Source organism: Vespa velutina, chromosome 12, assembly GCF_912470025.1.
Source record: "Vespa velutina chromosome 12, iVesVel2.1, whole genome shotgun sequence".
Taxonomy (NCBI): Eukaryota; Metazoa; Arthropoda; class Insecta; order Hymenoptera; family Vespidae; genus Vespa; species Vespa velutina.
In genome coordinates this window covers 4,978,595-4,996,657 of record NC_062199.1, presented here as the reverse complement: position 1 = coordinate 4,996,657, position 18,063 = coordinate 4,978,595, and the positions used below count along the sequence as shown (strand labels likewise).

General features: G+C 29.2%; 2 protein-coding genes across 2 annotated transcripts; both read right to left on the bottom strand.

Annotated features, from left to right (window-relative positions):
- Nucleotides 1–648: 648 nt before the first annotated feature.
- On the bottom strand, nt 649–3,120 carry LOC124953295. The gene is made up of 4 exons (XM_047504473.1): nt 2,857–3,120; nt 2,005–2,402; nt 1,454–1,857; nt 649–1,199 (listed from the first exon to the last, which is right to left on the bottom strand). Exons 1-4 carry the CDS (start codon nt 2,945–2,947, stop codon nt 1,166–1,168), a joined length of 927 nt encoding a protein of 308 aa, XP_047360429.1. The 5' UTR covers nt 2,948–3,120; the 3' UTR covers nt 649–1,165.
- A 10,024-nt stretch (nt 3,121–13,144) lies between these two features.
- On the bottom strand, nt 13,145–16,382 carry LOC124953371. The gene is made up of 5 exons (XM_047504640.1): nt 16,076–16,382; nt 14,702–15,265; nt 14,163–14,310; nt 13,596–13,827; nt 13,145–13,320 (listed from the first exon to the last, which is right to left on the bottom strand). The coding sequence occupies exons 3-5, from the start codon at nt 14,242–14,244 to the stop codon at nt 13,269–13,271; spliced, it is 366 nt and encodes a 121-aa protein (XP_047360596.1). The 5' UTR covers nt 14,245–14,310; nt 14,702–15,265; nt 16,076–16,382; the 3' UTR covers nt 13,145–13,268.
- Nucleotides 16,383–18,063: the final 1,681 nt, after the last annotated feature.

The window sequence follows — 18,063 nt, the reverse complement described above, 5'->3', positions numbered from 1 at the left end:
AACGCCAAGTTCCATTAGTATGTTGAGAACATAAAAAGATATGGACAATTCTGCGATTGGTTTTTTTTTTATAGATCTCCACCGATCCAAAGATTTACAAAGTGATTCATCTAAGGTATACATTCTGTATAAGGAAGTGGTTCATATAAAGTGTTATAAACTGTTTTCTCGCTACTGTATCTATGTCTTATGTATTTATGTTCATACATTTTTTTTTTATCATAAATTGTTTGAACTATCTAGATTTTAAATTACAATTGTAGATTTTCAAAATGGCATCTTTTTGGATATTATTGTTAATATTTTATTCTTAAAATATCGTATAATGTCTAATGTATAAAGAGTGATTTAAACATAATGATAACCAGAAAATTTTTCTATCGGGGTGCAGAATCTATTGGCAGAATTTCAAATATGTAGTTTAATATAATAAGAAAAATTTTGTACGAGGAGGACGTTTCGCTAATAAAAAAAAATAAATAACTTATGCTTCGACATATATAAGAATACGTCGTATGTCATAAGTCGTACTTGGAAAGAATTAATTTTATAATAAAGGAAAACGGAATAAAGTTTTTCTGTGAAAAAAAAAAATGAAATAATGAAATTCGGTTTAACAAAATTTATTCGACGAAATATTTTTCCTTATTCTATTTCTAAGATATACACGCATTAAAATTCGTTTGCTTAGATTAACAATTACAGACGATTATTACGTTACATGCGAGTGAATATCACTTGTTTTGCCGAATTCCAAATGCAACTTGTCGTGATTCTGGGTAGTCAGTAGAACGAATTATTTCATTAACTTCTGCTACCCAAGTTCGGTGGATGCTGCAATGGTCGGTACGTTTCAAACGTAACATTGTATTTTTTTATTGTATAGTATGAACAACATCTTTTTTTGAGCTAAGCGAAAGGTCTACAATTTGATCATTTAGGGCAGATCTCATTGTTAGTTTTCCTTGAGAAGAATGTAAAAAAGATTATAGATTTCATGTACGATATTTTCCTTTCGAGTTTAAAAAACCAATAGCAATGAGATATTATGAAATTACATTCAAAAGTGTGTTGCCATTTTTCTTTCGTAAACATTAAAATTAAGTCTCGAGGATAACGATCTTTTTTGTTCTGGGTTGATCCACCTTTTTGAAACATTTACGACTTATTCCTCCGCGGGTGATGTACGTCGTTTTTTACTGAAAACAGAAAAATAATAATCGTTCAGTTATTACATTTCTTTCAATTACTATCAGTCTTAAAAAGAGTATTTTATAATATTTAACTATTATTGCTAAGTCTCATCAATATACAATTATCTAAAAAATTATTTTTTTTTAATTTATAAATGTTTATTATTATTATTATTATTATTATTATTATTATTATTATTATTATTATTATTATTATTATTATTTTTTATTATTATTTTTTATTATTTTAGGATGCTCACCCATTTGGTGATCCGCCATATGCCGTTGCTACAGAACTAGCAACACCACCTTTACCGGTGGAGTAACTATTAGCAATAGCGGTTACCGCTCCAGGTGGGGAACCAGAGGATCCAGCACGAGTAGATGCACCAGGGAAACTAAAGACCATTGGGAAAAAATTGTTCAGGTGTGGATAGCCTTGACGACGACGATTACCCTTGAAAGGTACGAAAGGTACAACAGGATCCTCGTCTTCGTCATCTACGTCGTCTTCATCTTCATCATCTTCCACCTGAACTGGGACCTTCTTTTTTTTTCCAAGACTAGCCTTTGGTCGATTATTCACCGTTGCTTCGGTAGAAGGTGCTATTGATTCATCTGCTGATACAGGTGTCTCAATTTCTGGTTTCGAAACGTTTACTTCCTGTTCCAAGCATTCGTATCATGTTAATTATTAAGATGTGCTAGGAGAAGTATGTTGATAATCAAAATTTAATTAATTTCAATTAATTAATTAATTATGAATTTTTAAAAGGATTTTTAAATTAAACCTATTAAAATTTATTTCTACCTGTTCGTTAGCTTGAAGACCATGTTCCTCTTGATCATGATGTTGATCCTCTGGTACATATCGATCCTCGTTTTGTACCGGTATCTCTTGATCATTTTCAGGCAAAGCTTCCTCAGGTTCTGGAGCGGCTTGTGCCTCGGCACTGGACACTTCCGGTTCCTCGATAGGTTCAGGACCATTTTTAAAGTTCGGCGATTGCAAACCACCAAAGAAAGCTTCTCCACTGACCGCATTTCCTTGGGCAAAGACACCACTTGCTTGGCCACCGTTATTGGAACGACGTACTGGCCTATAATATCCGGTGAACATCATGGCTCTTTGGGGATAGGGTTGGATTGGTGTCCTTTTCTCTCTTACAAATAATACTGGGTTTCCAAAGGCGTCCATCATAAGTGAAACTGAAAGGATAAACCTCTCTCTTTGAATCATGTCATTTCATCTGAAACTATATTACGTCTGAAATGAACCGTTCGTGATCATTTATATCTAGAAAGCACGTACGATTTGAATCAAGCTACGCATACGGATTACTATATTTGCCTGGATGCGTGAGTATGTGTGTGGCCCATATTTGAATTCCTGTTAATATTATCATTGGTAACTCAGTCCGTTACCTCTTATTGAATAGTACATTCTTTTATTTTAATTCTATATGGACAACTACTAATCCCAATAAAGCAATGGATAAGTCTGTAAGACTTGAATGAGATTTTAAATATTTTAATCTTTAATAATTAAGTGATTTGAATGAAATTTTTGAAACTATTTCTAATATCAGATTGTAAAAGAATCAATTACAATTTTTATTAATCATGCATTTAGATAATCGAAACCCAAGATATCTAGACTCACCAGGTTCAGCCGGTATAGCTCGAGACTCCACTAGAACCACCGTTATCGATGCAAACAAGATGCAAAGAAGTATCGTCGAGGAGGTAGTCATTTTGGACGATGAATTCCAAATTCTTGATTAGAATATGAGGTATAAGTAGATAACGTATTATGGCAACACTCTATGTTTCTTCACTCGTTATCGAAGCACTAGCACCTATTCTAGTTGGTGTACCTGGTGCAGGAACCTTTTGCACGATGATGGCATTGTTAGCCGTTGCCGTACGCTTTTATACCATGCCCGTGGAATCATTGTCCATGTGTGACGAACGGGACGGTCATATGGGATGGGTTGTCTACGTAGATACGGGGATGGTATCTTCTCTTAAGACTCCCCACCCCAGCCCTCTTCACCACCATTTTACTTACCATCCGTCGTTATTCGTCAGATGCTCCTGGTGTCCAGCCAACGCAGAGAGGAGAATCGCTGTAACGCACATCGTTCCTCGACGGTAATACGTGATCGTCCTTCGAGATGAGACGGCAGCTTAATCTGATGCATTAATTGGGATCCCCACCGATCGCAATCTGGTTTCGGGAGATCGTGCACCGATCGCGAATGACTGCCCTGTTCGATATAGGAGTCCCGTTTTCTCGTCTGCCAAAACTGTTTTACCCTTTCCTGTCAAGTGTGATCTTCTTTTTATTTTCTCTCTCTTTCTCTTTCTCGCTCTCTCTCTCTCTCTCTCTCTCTCTCTCTCTCTCTCTTCTATTTATTGTTCCGCAAATTTTATTTTTTTTCCTTTTTTTATTTATTTGAGAAGTTACGGGTATTCGTATAAGCATAAGCATAAGTGAGATTTGTTCGTTCTTTTTTTCTTTTTAATGGTTTTGCCATCATCGTAATGAAGATCGATATAAAACTCTGAATATGTGAAAAATGCAATTTTTTGAAATTGATCATTTAACTTGTTATTATAATTACTGACACGTGCAACACATATCAGCTCTTAGTCGATATTATTGATGTAGTTCCTTCAATAACTCCATGGTATTATGAGCAAGATAAATTAAACGCAAGATAATTGGTAAATCGAATCTTTCTCTGAATATTTAACTCACATCGTTTTTATTATTATTTCTAACTGTGCGCAGAGATGGAAGAAACTTTGTCTTGAAACCTTCAATAAACGATTGAATTATATTCTTTTTTATCAACAATGAAACAACGAATATATTATAACAATGATCGAGTTAATCGGGACATCCAATCTATATATTAATAATTTTGAATCGATTAAAAATAAGAAAAAAAAACAAAAAAAAAAAAGAATACAACCATATTTTTCTTTCTTTTTTTATCTTTTTTTCTCCTTTTTAGATTCTCAAAAGAAGAAACATGGTGAAGCTTTCTAATGAATTCAATCGAGGAACGGATCGAATGTGAATGGTTTATACTTCTTTTCACTTTTCCTTCAATCCCTTCGCGAGGGTGCGAGATGTTGACTCATGGATCGAGTCAAGATAAAAGGATCTAAAGACGGGCGACGAATAGAGGAGAACGAAAGGTTCATACATTTTCAATTGTTCTATAAATATACAGAATCCAAGAAACGAACCAATCCTATACCTTTCTTCTCCCTTTTGTCTTTTTTCTTTTCTTTTTCTTTTTTTTTTTTTTTCGTTGACGTATTCGCAGTTTCGCGAGAAATTACGTTTTCGGAATTTTTATCTTTATTAATTCTTCTCCCCTTTCTGAAAGAAAAGAAAAAAAAAAAGAAAAGAAAAATATTTCCAAAATGCTTCAAAAATACTTCAATACATTTTTCTTTTCAAATCCAAATTTATATATCTTATATTCAATTTATAGAATCGTATATGAAAAAAATAGATTTAAAAATCTCGATATAATCAAATATAATTAATACATACAGTTATTGTTTTTTATTTTAATTTTCATATAAAAATATTTATTTTGTAATATTACAAAAAGATGAGAAATTAACAATATATTTATTCGTTTTGTTATAATATTCTTCTATTTTTATATAATTTAAGAAAAAAAACAGTGGAAAAATATTTTAACATTTTTTTTTAAATCGATATCTATATATCTTGAATTAGATCTATATAATCGTAGATGAGAATAATAGATTTCAATCAGAATAATAAATTTCAATATAATCAAGTATAATTAATTTGTTAGTGACTTCGAGATGATTTTTTTGTTAATTTTCATACAAAAGTATTTGTAATATTGCAAAAATATGACAAATTAAAAATAAATATTTGTATACGTTTTATTATAATATTTGCCTATTATTATGTAATACCAACGTAGAGTGTAAAGTTGTTAATGTTAAAAAAAAAAAAAAAAAACAAAAAGACAATTATCTTCAACAAGAAAAATATTTTTTAATAAATCAAAAAATGCTTAATTCTTGCAGTCACAGTCTTTTCCTTTACATTGTAATCTTTTTAGTTGTTAGTCGTTAATGTTAAATAATAAAAAATAAACAATTATTGTTAGTATGAAAAATATCTTTTAATAAATAAAATGAAGCTTGATCCTCGCAATCATAGTTCCTTTTTTACATTGTAGTATTTCTTTTCTTTGTTTTTATCGAGAACATGAACATTTAGATATTATTTATCCGGAAAGAAAAGGAAAAAAAGAAAGGAAAAAAAGGAAAAACAAAATGGAGAGAAATGACGTAGGGTTAGAAAGGGATGAGCAATCGTAGTTTTTCCTCGATAAAGTCGTAGCTGAAGAAGGGAAGAACGGAGAAGAAGGGACACTGACACGTCAAGGCGGATCTGCCTGAGTCCGTTTAGGATTCAGGACACGATGTCCACGGCCACCGCCATTGGACTCTTACGGACTTTTGATCGTCCTCAAGAATTATCGTCGCCTCTGACCAGTCATACTCCAGACGTTTGAGCGAGTATGACTGACATAATATTAATATTAAGAGGTCTCGGATCTCCGTAGGAAGTTACGTCAAACAAACGTCATTATTCCTACCCTATAAGTGACGATAGTTTCGTATAAAGAAATCAGGCCGATTTGGTCCTTCAATTTTTTCTATTAAAATATAATATAATATATAATATTGTATATGTGTGTATGTATATGTATATTATATTATATATGTATAATATACATATATATACACACATATATATATGTATATATATATACATAATATATAACATAATATATGTATATATATATATACATAATATAGTGCAAATCATAAAACTCGATGTAAGTTACATTAATCACTGATGATTCCATAATTTGTTATACAAATGATCTTAAATAAATTTATTAAACTCTAATTCTTCTTCTAAATTAATTTTATAAAAAAGGAAGGAACAAAAAAATATATATAATATATTATATTATATTATTATATATTACATACATTATATATTATATATATACATATAGGGCAAACTGTAAAACTCAATATAAGCCATAATAATCGCTAATGATACCATAATTCGTTATACAAATGATCATAAATAAATTTATTAAACTCTAATTCTTCTTCTAAATTAATTTTATAAAAAGGAAGGAACACAAATATATATATAATATAATATATTATATTATTATATATTACATATATTATATATTATATATATACATATAGGGCAAACTGTAAAACTCAATATAAACTATAATAATCGTTAATGATACCATAATTCGTTATTCAAATGATCATAAATAAATTTATTAAACTCTAATCCTTTTTGTAAATTAATTTTATAAAATAGGAAAAAAGAACACTGTAATAGTCTTTTTATTTTATTATTTATTTTCATTTTTTGTTTTGAGTCACTATTGGTCGACATTTTTTGTTACAACAAGATTTTCATAAAAATTTTAAATAAAATTATTTCATTTTTCTTTCTAATTTTTCTCTTTGTTATTAATACTATAATATCAATATGAGTAGAATGATAAATAATTTGTATAATTCTTTTTTGAAATTCTACGTAGGTTTTGCTCGATTTGCTGTACATTTGTGTAAAACTCGCTCCGATTTATGTACGTGGGGGTCATCGTACTCACCGAATTTTGGGTTGCGTCGTATAGGAAGATCTTTTTTTTTCAAGTTTCAAGACCGACCACGCGCACCCATCATGATCGGAATATTAATTGATGAGTAGAACAGTAGACCGAAGTGAGCTCGATCTCATTTGTATCAACAAAGAACGTAAAAGGAAGGTAGAAAAGTGTGTCAAATTCGTTTTGACTTATAAATTAATTATATTATAAATAAATTTTTTTTTGAATTTTTAACGTTATATTTTTATCACGCAAAATACTTTTATTTTATATTTATTTTAATATTTGTTAACGTTAGAAAAAAAAAAGAAAAATATTCTTTTTTCTTGCATTTTTTTCGTTCCATTTGATTCTAAAATTTCGTTCAAACATTTTTTATTGTTAATTCCAAAGATCTATTTTATTCTTTATCCTATGGATTGTAAATTCACAATAAATCGATAATTATATCGTTAAGAAAAAATGTAAGATGAACCGGAAACACGGCTTCTCGATGGACTCTTAAATTCGATCAACGATCGATTCGTATCGCTGATCTTATTTGCAATCGCTCGTAAACAACATCTGTTAGCTCGAGCAGGCAGCTTCGATGCTGCTCTTATGTTAATCGTTGATGCAACTTCCATAATAATGAAATCTCCTATCGATCTATTCTGAAATCTTCCTTTTCTTCGATTTCATTTGCTATTCCGAGATTTGAATTTTATTTTTTTTTTCTTATACTAAACTTTATTATTATTATGATTTATTATAAATTAATAATATTTATTAGAAAGTTGATCGATCAACAGATTTTGAGATATTTTTATTTTTATTCCAAAAATGATCGGAAAGATAATATACATAAATAAATTATAATTTATACGTTATATTAATTATTATTATTATTATTAATATAACGTATTAATTATATATGAATTATATATTAATATATAAATAACATATTTAGTGTAACACATAATTAATGTGACATATACTATTGTATATTAACATATAAATTATCATATTAATATATAATAATTATATAATATAAATAGTTAGTAAGGATTTTGTTAATTAAGAATAGACTGTTGTTAAAAGGTCTATTTTACGAAATGAATATTGTTACTTTTCGACTAATTAAATAAATCCAATTAAGAGCACGTCCATTTTCGAGTTAATATGACGGTACAGAAAACAAAATACGGCGAGGTGCAGATCTACGATATGAATATGCAATCCATTGGGATCGATATCCTGCATTGACGAAGAAAGTAAGCCGCAATGGCAGGAAGTATCAAAATATTAAAATCAATCTTTTTTTTGATCGGATAACGGTTATTATTATTAAAATAATGATGACGTATCGGTGCGTATAAGTTACGTTAAGAATCAGATTGCTTGATTATTAAATATCTTAATAACTGATTATAATTCATATTAGAAAAGTAATATCATTTAATTTCATATTCTCAATTTTATTATTACATTTATATATATTATTAGACATATTGATTTTATATATATATATATATATATATATATTATTTATATTTCATATATATATATATGAAAAAGGGATGATTTGAAATCTAAGAATTCTAATTTTAACGAAACTTCGTAATATTTACTAGTAATGATTTTTATTTTCGATAGAAATTTACTTTAAATAGAAAGAGATGAGGGAGTTTGAGGAATAAAACAATCCCTTTAATATATTCGATTGATAATTTCGATCGTTGGCCTAATTTTTCGTTGTACATATTGATATGGAAATTTTTCATAGAGAAATGAAGAAATTTCTTAATTAAAAATATCGTTTTCTTTGTTTCATACGTTGTCGATAAAAATTTTTGTGGACAAAAAAGTTTCGATCGCGTACAAAAGGCATAAATTAAGGATTTCTTAGGAATCGTCGAATATTTTCGGCAGCATGTTCTTTTTTTCGTCTCTTTTTTTTCCTTGTCTTTCCTCTTTTTTCTTTCTTTCTTTTCTTTCTTTTTCTTTCTTTTTGTTCGTGAATATACATTGGTATCCGTCAATGGAATCTCATTTTCTTTTTCTCCCTACCGTATATAAGCTCTGAATTAAGATTAGCCAAAGTCGAATTACGCGACTCGTGCAACGTGCTCGCTCGACTCGTTCGTCGACTCTCCTGAGAAATTCCAAAGCCGATTAATATGCGTATCTCATAGTTACCTACGTTAGATGCTACACGAATATTTTCGGATAATTTTGATATGATAAAAATCGACTTATATATACATATATATGTATACGTACATATACGTATACTTATAAAATCGAGTTCTATTAAAAAAAAAGAAAAACAAAAAAAAAAAATTGGTCGACCTTGATTTTGTAAAATCAAAAACAATTGATCATATCGGTCTGTGGAAATAGATAACATTTGTCTAAACAAAATTATGGACAATCATTATAAAATTATTCGCGAATAAATAAATAAAAAAAATATATAAATAAATTAAAAGAAAAAGACATTTCATTTGAAATATAATAACTTTTTATAATGAAATTAAATAATACAATAAAATAAATATATATAATATCAATTGTATTGATAATAGAAACTGTGTATTGGCAAATAATGAAAATAAAAATAAATATAAACTTATAATAATTTATTATAACGAAATTAAATAATATAATAAAACAAATATAAATGCATCATATCAATAATAGAAACTATGTGTTTTGGAAATAATAAATAGAAAAAAAAAACTTATAAAAACTTATTATAACTAAAATAAATGATATAGTAAAGCAAATATAAATAGACCATATCGATAATAGAAATTGTGTGTATTAGTAAATAATAAACATAAAAAAAAATAAAAATATAGTCTTATAATAACTTATTATAATAAAATGAAATAATACAATAGAACAAATATATATGAATCATATCGATAATAGAAACTATAAGACTACGTCAATGAACGAATCTGCGTATTCGTGCCTGCGTGTAAGATGGACAAAGAAAAAGAAAAAAGAAATTAGAAGAAGAAAAAAAAAGAAAGAAAAAAGGAATAAAAGAAAGATAGAAAGAAAAGAGGAAAATGAATGAAAGTGATCGTTAAACAAAATGAGTAGCGGGCACGTGAGAGCGTGAAACGCTTTCGAAGGAACGTATCCTGCTGATCAGCAGTCAGGAGATCGAGTTGGGGTCCTCCGCATGGGATTTAGCGTCCAGGTTTTCCAGGGAAGACATAAAATAGTCGCAGGTGTATCGTCGGCCGACATAAACGCTCGCGCGCGGCTGCTTGCACATACAAGGACTACGAATCCTGAATCGATAAAGAAATCGATGCAAAGGAGGCTTCTTAGCTCTATGGAATATACCTCTGACAATCAGCCACCTGCGAACCTTCTTATTCCTCTTCTACTTCTACTTCTTCCTATTTTATTATTTTTATTTTGCAAGGAACGAACTCTCAGAAGGCTCCCACCGTGAAAATCGATCGCGAAACGATTTTATATTCGATACGACAAATCTACGTTTCCGGAGTTTAACGAGGCATTGCTCGATCCTTTTTCTTTGTTAATTCTGACGTCAATCGTATGAAGAGAAAGTATATGACATTTTTAAATAATGATATTCAGTTATTGTTACGTAATATATATATATATATAATTACATTCTTATATATTATTATATATATATATATATTATTCTTATATACATATATTTATATATATGTATATAAGAATTTTAATAAATAAACAAATAAATATATAATATAATATAATATTTAATAAATAAATAAATAAATAAATATATTCTGAATTATATAAAAACTTGTGGAATAAATTGATCGAAATGTGATGCGTTTTATTATTATTTCATACTAATATTACTTACCATAGACAAAAAACAAAACTTTCGTTGAAAGTAAAATATGTAATTGTACGATTATTAAATGAAAAAAAGGAATGGTTTTTTTTTATTTTTTCCATTCTTTTGTTTTTTTTTTTAATCCAGAAGATAAGGTTTAGATGATCTTTCATGTATCAGGATTCAATGTATAGGATATCCAATCATAAGTATGATTTCATCGTCATAAGACATTATATGATGCGAATAACGAACGAAATATAAAAACTAGTATCCTTCGCAAAATGTCTCGTATTTGACGTGATAAAATATATTCACCGATTTGTTTAGTCGAACTATGTTCATAAATAAAAATTTAACGATCTTCTTCCGAGTAATCAATATTAATCCCGTACATTTTTGCGCATCCTTCTTAATTAATTCCGTCGTAATTAATGGACTTATTTACGAAATCATCGTAAAATATATTCTCTATCAAAATATAAAAACAATGTAATTCTTAAAAATAAAATTTTAACAAGGATTTTTCTTATGTAATCTTTATATCTTCAAATATCTCATTTCTTATCAATTTATATGTATATATATATATATATATATATATATATACATTTTTTTTTTTATTGATTTAATCCAAATGTTAGAATCCGATAGGGTCCTTCTTATATTAAGATTCAACGTTTGGGATGTCAAATTAAAAGTATGACAAACTCCAACGTCAGGAAAGACCGCGAGTCTAGCCACGCATTCACCATAAAATATATGACGCTAGCTGCGAATAATGCACGGAATACAAAACTACCTCCCTTCGCGAACTATCTCGTATTCCACGTGGTAGCACATTTGTTTACCGAAGCCGAACTTTGACGTAAATCAAAATTCAACGGTCTTCTTTCGAGTAACCAACGTTAATCTCTTACATTCTTTCGCGTCCTTCCCGTCCGTCGTAATTAATGGACTTACTTACGAGATCGCTTGGATTATTGCAAAATAGATTTTCTATCGTAATAACAACATAAAAATAAAAACAATATAATTCTTAAAAATAAAATTTTAACTCTGATTCTTCCTATATAATCTTTATATCTGCAAATATATCTATAGATTTTTCATTTAATACATACATACATATATATATATATATATATATATATATATATTTATTTATTTTTATTTAATATATTATATTTATTTTTAATATATTATTTTTATTTAATATATTATATTATATTTATATTTATATATATATATTTAATACATAAGTAAATATATATATATATATATTTATTTCTTTTAGATTTATATAAATTAATAAATTAATAAGAAAAAAGTAAAGAAAAAAAATAAATAAGTAAAAGAAAACGATTTTGATATACTAAATGGACGCATCGAATTTCGTCCGAAAATATTTTTTTTTGGATTATTGAAAAAAAAAATAATAATATTTAAGTCCGTCAAGTCAAATTGGACGTCCTTTTTATTGGACTTCATTATTGGATCTTATAGAGATAAAATAAAAAGGAGAAAAAAAGTCATTTAACGTGGGTCTCACTCACATTTTGGAGGTGCGTGTCACGTGCTCGCGTAGTATCTCGTGCTACAAACGGTAGGGGGTGCATAACTCGTTGCTTGGTACATCGCGGCATGACGATCGTGATGGCGGCTATCTTTTGAGACCGGCTTGCCATATTTCAGCCAAACGATTTTTTCAGCTCACAGCCGAACGCGGAATGCCTGCCAATTAGAATTGCGCGGCAAATGTATTGTTCGTTCGTGACGTGATGCTTATTAGGTTGCATCCAATGCACAAGATTCGTTTTGTTTTGTTCTTTTTTGTGTTTATTTTTATTTTTTTTTTTTTATTTTTATATATTTTTTTTTATGCACGACCTCTTTTTATCTTCTTCTCTTGATTTTCTAATTTCATTCATATGCTCGACTTTTGATTTATTTTTCTTATTTGAATTAAAAACTAACAGAAATTAACAAAAAAGGAATCGAATATTATATATATATATATATATATATATATATATATATATATATATATATACATATAAATATAGATATCTATTATCAGTGTGATTCAAATAATTTATTACATATATTTCCGGAAATTTGTCTTAAATTTTATTGAAATGAAAAAGAAAAAAAGAAAAACGAAAATATATGTGAGGATTCTTTTTTTATATGCATTAAACAAATAAATCTTAATATTAATATTAATACGGAATATCAATATATAATATTAATAGATAAAACAATTACCATAAATACGTATTATTTTTGATTAGGAATTCAATTTCGTATATTAAGGTAAGAATATAAAGATAGAAAAAGGATAAAAGGAAATTTATTAATTAGGATACTGATATTGAACATATACACGCTGGAAGTGTTATGACACAGAAAAATTTTTATTAAACTTTTGATACATGAGCCGGGTCCGAAAGATAGTCGAAACGTGTGATCACAGATGAGGGTGGGGATTGTGCGGTTGTCCTCGTTGTTTAATTTTCTTTAACGTTTCTGAGACTTCAGCAAGTATCCCGCGACTCCAAGATCCAAATATCTAAAATATTTATTACTAATTGTATTAAGGAATTTTATTATTATTATTATCATTTTTTTTCTTCTTTTTTATATAAGCTTCAATTATAACAATTAAGTAATCGTCGCATCATTTTTATTATTATCATTATTACTTATAAATAATAATTATTGTTCAAATATTATAATGTTTAATTTGTACGTTACTGCAAAATATCATCGTAAGTTTTAAAACGAATTGTAAAATCTATTTCTAATCATTTCAAAAATTGTTTAATTAACATTATCAAGTCTCACCTTGTTTGGGATGTAACAGATCCACGCTTTGCTCTAGCCACTGGTGTAACACGACTCCCGTCGCTTGAAACGAGCCTGGATGCAACTGGAGTTGATTTTTCAGGCGAACCGGTAGTACCCGATGGTACGTTCGAAAGTAATCTTTTGCCTTGACGACTTTCTTTAGATTTTCTTCGTACACTTAGATCGGATGATACGACAATTTCGTCAAATGTTGTTCCATAAATTGATGCTGATCTCGAACGATTAGAAAATTTATTACTTCAATTCGATATTAATCAAATGATTACTGAACAAATTAAATCGATACATCATATCGATTAAAAAAAAAATATATATATATACAGAGACAGAATATATATACATTGTGTCTTGTATAAAATGTTAAAAATTTCGTTTCACAAAGTGCATATCTGTAACACTTTATATGGATATAAACTTTATATGGATATATGTATCTTTATATATATACATATATATAAAGATTTTTTTTCTAAAGCATTATCGTCATCTAATCATCTAATACACTAACGTTATGTCGAACAAAGAACTGCATATGTAACTTACATTTTGGAGGGGGTACCTGTCCTTGAGCGTTGATCATTACACATGCCAATACGATTACCAAAAGAGCCAAAAATTTCCTCATATTTCAAAATGTAATTTTAAACGTGTTCCAAGAATGTTGAATTTCTTTTTTTTCTTCCTTTTAGACCTTCAGAAACGAACAAACAAACAAACACAAAAATGATCACAATTGTTACTAATCAGCACAACGCGATATCCCATACAATACGTCAAAATGATATTATTATTCACTGTCTCGGTTCGACGTTTTACAAAGAGAAAAAACAAGACAAAAAAGAAAAGATAAAAAGAGCAGGAAAGAAAAAAGAAAAATGTTCGATGATAAATTATCTTAGTTTCTTATGAACTTTGACCTTAGCGAAACAAAAATAAAGAAATTCGTTTAACATCACTCTCGAACGTAGATAATTTAAATGTTAGACAGTAGAATAATAATATAAATAAGAATAAGAAGATGAAGAAGAAGAAAAAGAAAAAGAAGCAGAGAAAAAAGAAGAAGGAAGAAGTTGTCTACTCACCGAGGATAACCAGAAGATACTTTCCGAGTCGACAACCGCACGAGAAATGCGGGCACAATGGCGCGGGAACCTTCAAGAGAGCACCGTGTGCATTTGCTATAGTGAGTGGAAAACAGGAACACAGAACGTGGTCCATGTACGGGAGGAGGTGCTTTAAAAGCGTCGGAGACTGTAGTTTCTTGCACTGGACAGACCACTTTCTATTTCATTTTTTTTTCCTTCGTATCTGTTTCTCTTTCTCTCTCTCTCTCTCTCTCTCTCTCTCTCTCTCTCTCTCTCTCTCTGTCTCTGTCTCCCTCTTTCTCTACCTATCTCTTTCTCTCTGCTTTTCTCTCGTACTCCTTCTTGTTTTCTATCTCTTTTTTACACACGATTCACTACGTCTGCCTTCTTTCTATCTCGCTCTTCTTCTTGACTGGTTTACCGGCTGGTAAAATCGCGTGCCCAACAGGGCCGTCTAAAGCGTGGTTAACGAACTACCTACGGAGTGAAACCATCTATTCATCTTTTTCTTTCTTTTGATTCTGGTTCGTCTTTATTATATCTTTTATTTTCCACCGGCAGCTGGAAGAAGTGGTCATTGTTTTTAAAATTTTTCATAAAGCAAATCCTATGATTTGTTCTTTTTTTTTTTATGATGATATAAATATCTCGAAGATTTTTCCTCGTTCAGTCGTTGGATTTAATTTTTGTATAAACAAATTCTTAAGTAGATTCGTTATAGTACGTGTTGGATAATTAATTGTTTGAAAATTTTTATGAAATAATATGTCCGTTAAATTTTCATTCTAAATGAGATCCTATGTGTTTAGCGGTAGTATATAAGTGGTGATCTTTATTGATGATCCATTTAAAATGTTACAAATCACTTTCTAATCGAAATTTCTTTTTGTTGCATATGAAATGCAGATGACTTAGTAAATAAATTTTACGAAGCTTCTCTTTCGTTCGAAAAGAAAAAGAAAAAATATCTATTATTTATATTTACATTCCGTTTTATTTAAAAGATTAAATAAATCTGTACTTATTCTTCATTAAAAATTCATTCCTATCATATTATTTAATTATTTTAAATTAATCAATAATATTTATGTTGGACACTGACCGAGTTTTCTTATAATATATAATCAGAAAGAATAAAAATATACGTGTATAAATGTATTTATAATTTATAATTCAATAATGATGAAAAGAATCAATTGAATTATTTGTATAAAATATTATTTCGAATCTTTCACGTTATCACGAATCTTTCAGCCGATTTAATTGAATGAAGAAGAGAAGGGTATCAGAAAACGGAGATTGCGGCACTGAAAAGATCGCGTGTGCAGATCGTCCGGTCATTGCACGGAACTTTTTGGATCTCCATTTTACCTCTTTGCTTTTTAGAAGTCCTCCTCCTTTTGGCTTCCCTTTGTGCTGTTAAACCCCAACCCTCTTTATCTTCTTCTTCTCTCCTTCTTTCTTCCCTTCTTCCAAAGATTCTACTACTCTCTCTCTCTCTCTCTCTCTCTCTCTCTCACACTCTCTCTTTCTTTCTCTTTTTCTCCTTCTCTTTCTCTCACAGCATCGAACTTGGCGTTGTTTCGTTGGTTTTATTTTGAAGAACATCTGGTGACTGGTTTCAGTACAAAGGAAACTTGCTTCTCAGGAAATCTCAAGAGAAGAGGGTGGTTTCTCTCTTGTCTTAACTATGCATTATATTTACTTATAAATAGTGACGTAGAATGTTTGTAAACAACCAAAATCGCCTACGACATTAGACCTAGTAATAATGATGATCATAATGACCTTGATAAAGTTAATAAGAAAAAATAAGTTATTATATAATCTATACATATATATACATTTTTACAAATTTTTGCGAGAGAATGATATGTTAAATAAAGTATTTTAAACGTTATTTTGGTACAATATTTTTTTTTATCGTAAGAAGAAGCTAAATTGAAAGATACATTTTAAATAAATATAAACGAATGACGATTCAATCCGAAATTTTAATTTTAAAAGATCCGTAATTTTAATTTTGAAATTATTTTAATTTCTAATATAATTTTTTTCAAATTACTAACTCTTCCTTTAAATTTTCTGATCTCGAGGAAAAGAAAACAAAAAGAAACGAGAGAAAAAAAGAAAAATAAACGAGAGCTAAGCAATAATTCGTTCCAAAGAAACTTTGAGTTGTATTAAAGACCGACATCTTTAAATGTCCTCTAGAGCGTTGTTTAAAAAGCATGTTGGAAAGAGTAGCTGGTAGTAGTACGGTCACGAAAGAGAGAATGTGTAGGTGCGATTTTAAAACGAAAAACCGGTGGTGCATCCTTGCATAACTGGCTTGAATCGTAAGATCGAGTGCGAGTACCGTGACCGAACACACGGTCTGGATCTCTTTAAAACGAGTTAATCCGTATATGCGTCTGGCCGTCTGCTGATGTTGCTGCTGTCGCTGTCGTTGCCGCCGCTGCTGTTGCTTCTACTCTTGTTAGACCGCCTGAGAACCAAGAAGATTCATTTTCCCTTTGTCCATTCTTTTTCACACGTACCCAAAAGGATTTCGCCTCAATGGTACAATGCCAACGTGCATTTACGACTCTCTCTTTCTATCTCTCTCTCTTTTTTTCTCTGTCTGTCTTTCTCTTTCTCTCTCTCTCTCTCTCTCTCTCTCTCTCTGTCTGTCTGTTTCTCTCTTTCTCTTTCTCCCTTTTTCTGTTTCTTTTATTCTTTCTTTTTTTCTTTTACATCTCCTTGTTTCTTCCTGCATATAAATAAACAACGAGAGAACGTCATATATATCTATATTTCTATGTCCTCGAACTCGACCAACTGGAGTACCAACAAAAAGATATATATATATATACATAGGACTTTTTTTTACAATACTTTATGAATTAGAATATTCTGTCTAAGAGATAAATGAAATTGTTGATTGATTCAAAAATCAGACAAGTTATTATTGGTAGGAGAGATTTGGATTTTTATCATTACATCATTTTTATGATTACAATTTTTTGCACTTAGAATTCTTTCTTTTTTCCATTCTTTTTTCTTACCTCTCCTGTCTCTCTTTCGATATATAAATAAATAATGAAATAATGAAACGTATTTTTATATTTCCATGTTTCTTCGAACTCGTTAATCAACTTTAGGATTAGCAAACAAAAATATATATATATTAATGTACAAAGAGACCTTTTTAGAATACTTAAGATGAATTAAAATAAATGATTTAGAATATTGTCTTAGGGATAAATGAAATTGTAGATTAATTAGAGTATTAAGCAAATAATTGTTGGTATAAGAGAATTAGAATTATTATCATTACATCATTTTTATAATTACGATCTGTTGCACTTACAACACTT

What these genes read in the sequence shown, in the direction of transcription:
- LOC124953371 (XM_047504640.1), bottom strand. Translation starts at nt 14,244, where the DNA reads ATGAGGAAATTTTTGGCTCTTTTGGTAATCGTATTGGCATGTGTAATG. An exon ending in ACAGGTACCCCCTCCAAAAT is followed by an intron (nt 13,828 to 14,162) that starts GTAAGTTACATA and finishes GTTCGAGATCAG; the next exon opens with CATCAATTTATGGAACAACA. An exon ending in TCTGTTACATCCCAAACAAG is followed by an intron (nt 13,321 to 13,595) that starts GTGAGACTTGAT and finishes TAAATATTTTAG; the next exon opens with ATATTTGGATCTTGGAGTCG.
- LOC124953295 (XM_047504473.1), bottom strand. Translation starts at nt 2,947, where the DNA reads ATGACTACCTCCTCGACGATACTTCTTTGCATCTTGTTTGCATCGATA. An exon ending in GTCTTCAAGCTAACGAACAG is followed by an intron (nt 1,858 to 2,004) that starts GTAGAAATAAAT and finishes TGCTTGGAACAG; the next exon opens with GAAGTAAACGTTTCGAAACC. An exon ending in TATGGCGGATCACCAAATGG is followed by an intron (nt 1,200 to 1,453) that starts GTGAGCATCCTA and finishes TTCTGTTTTCAG; the next exon opens with TAAAAAACGACGTACATCAC.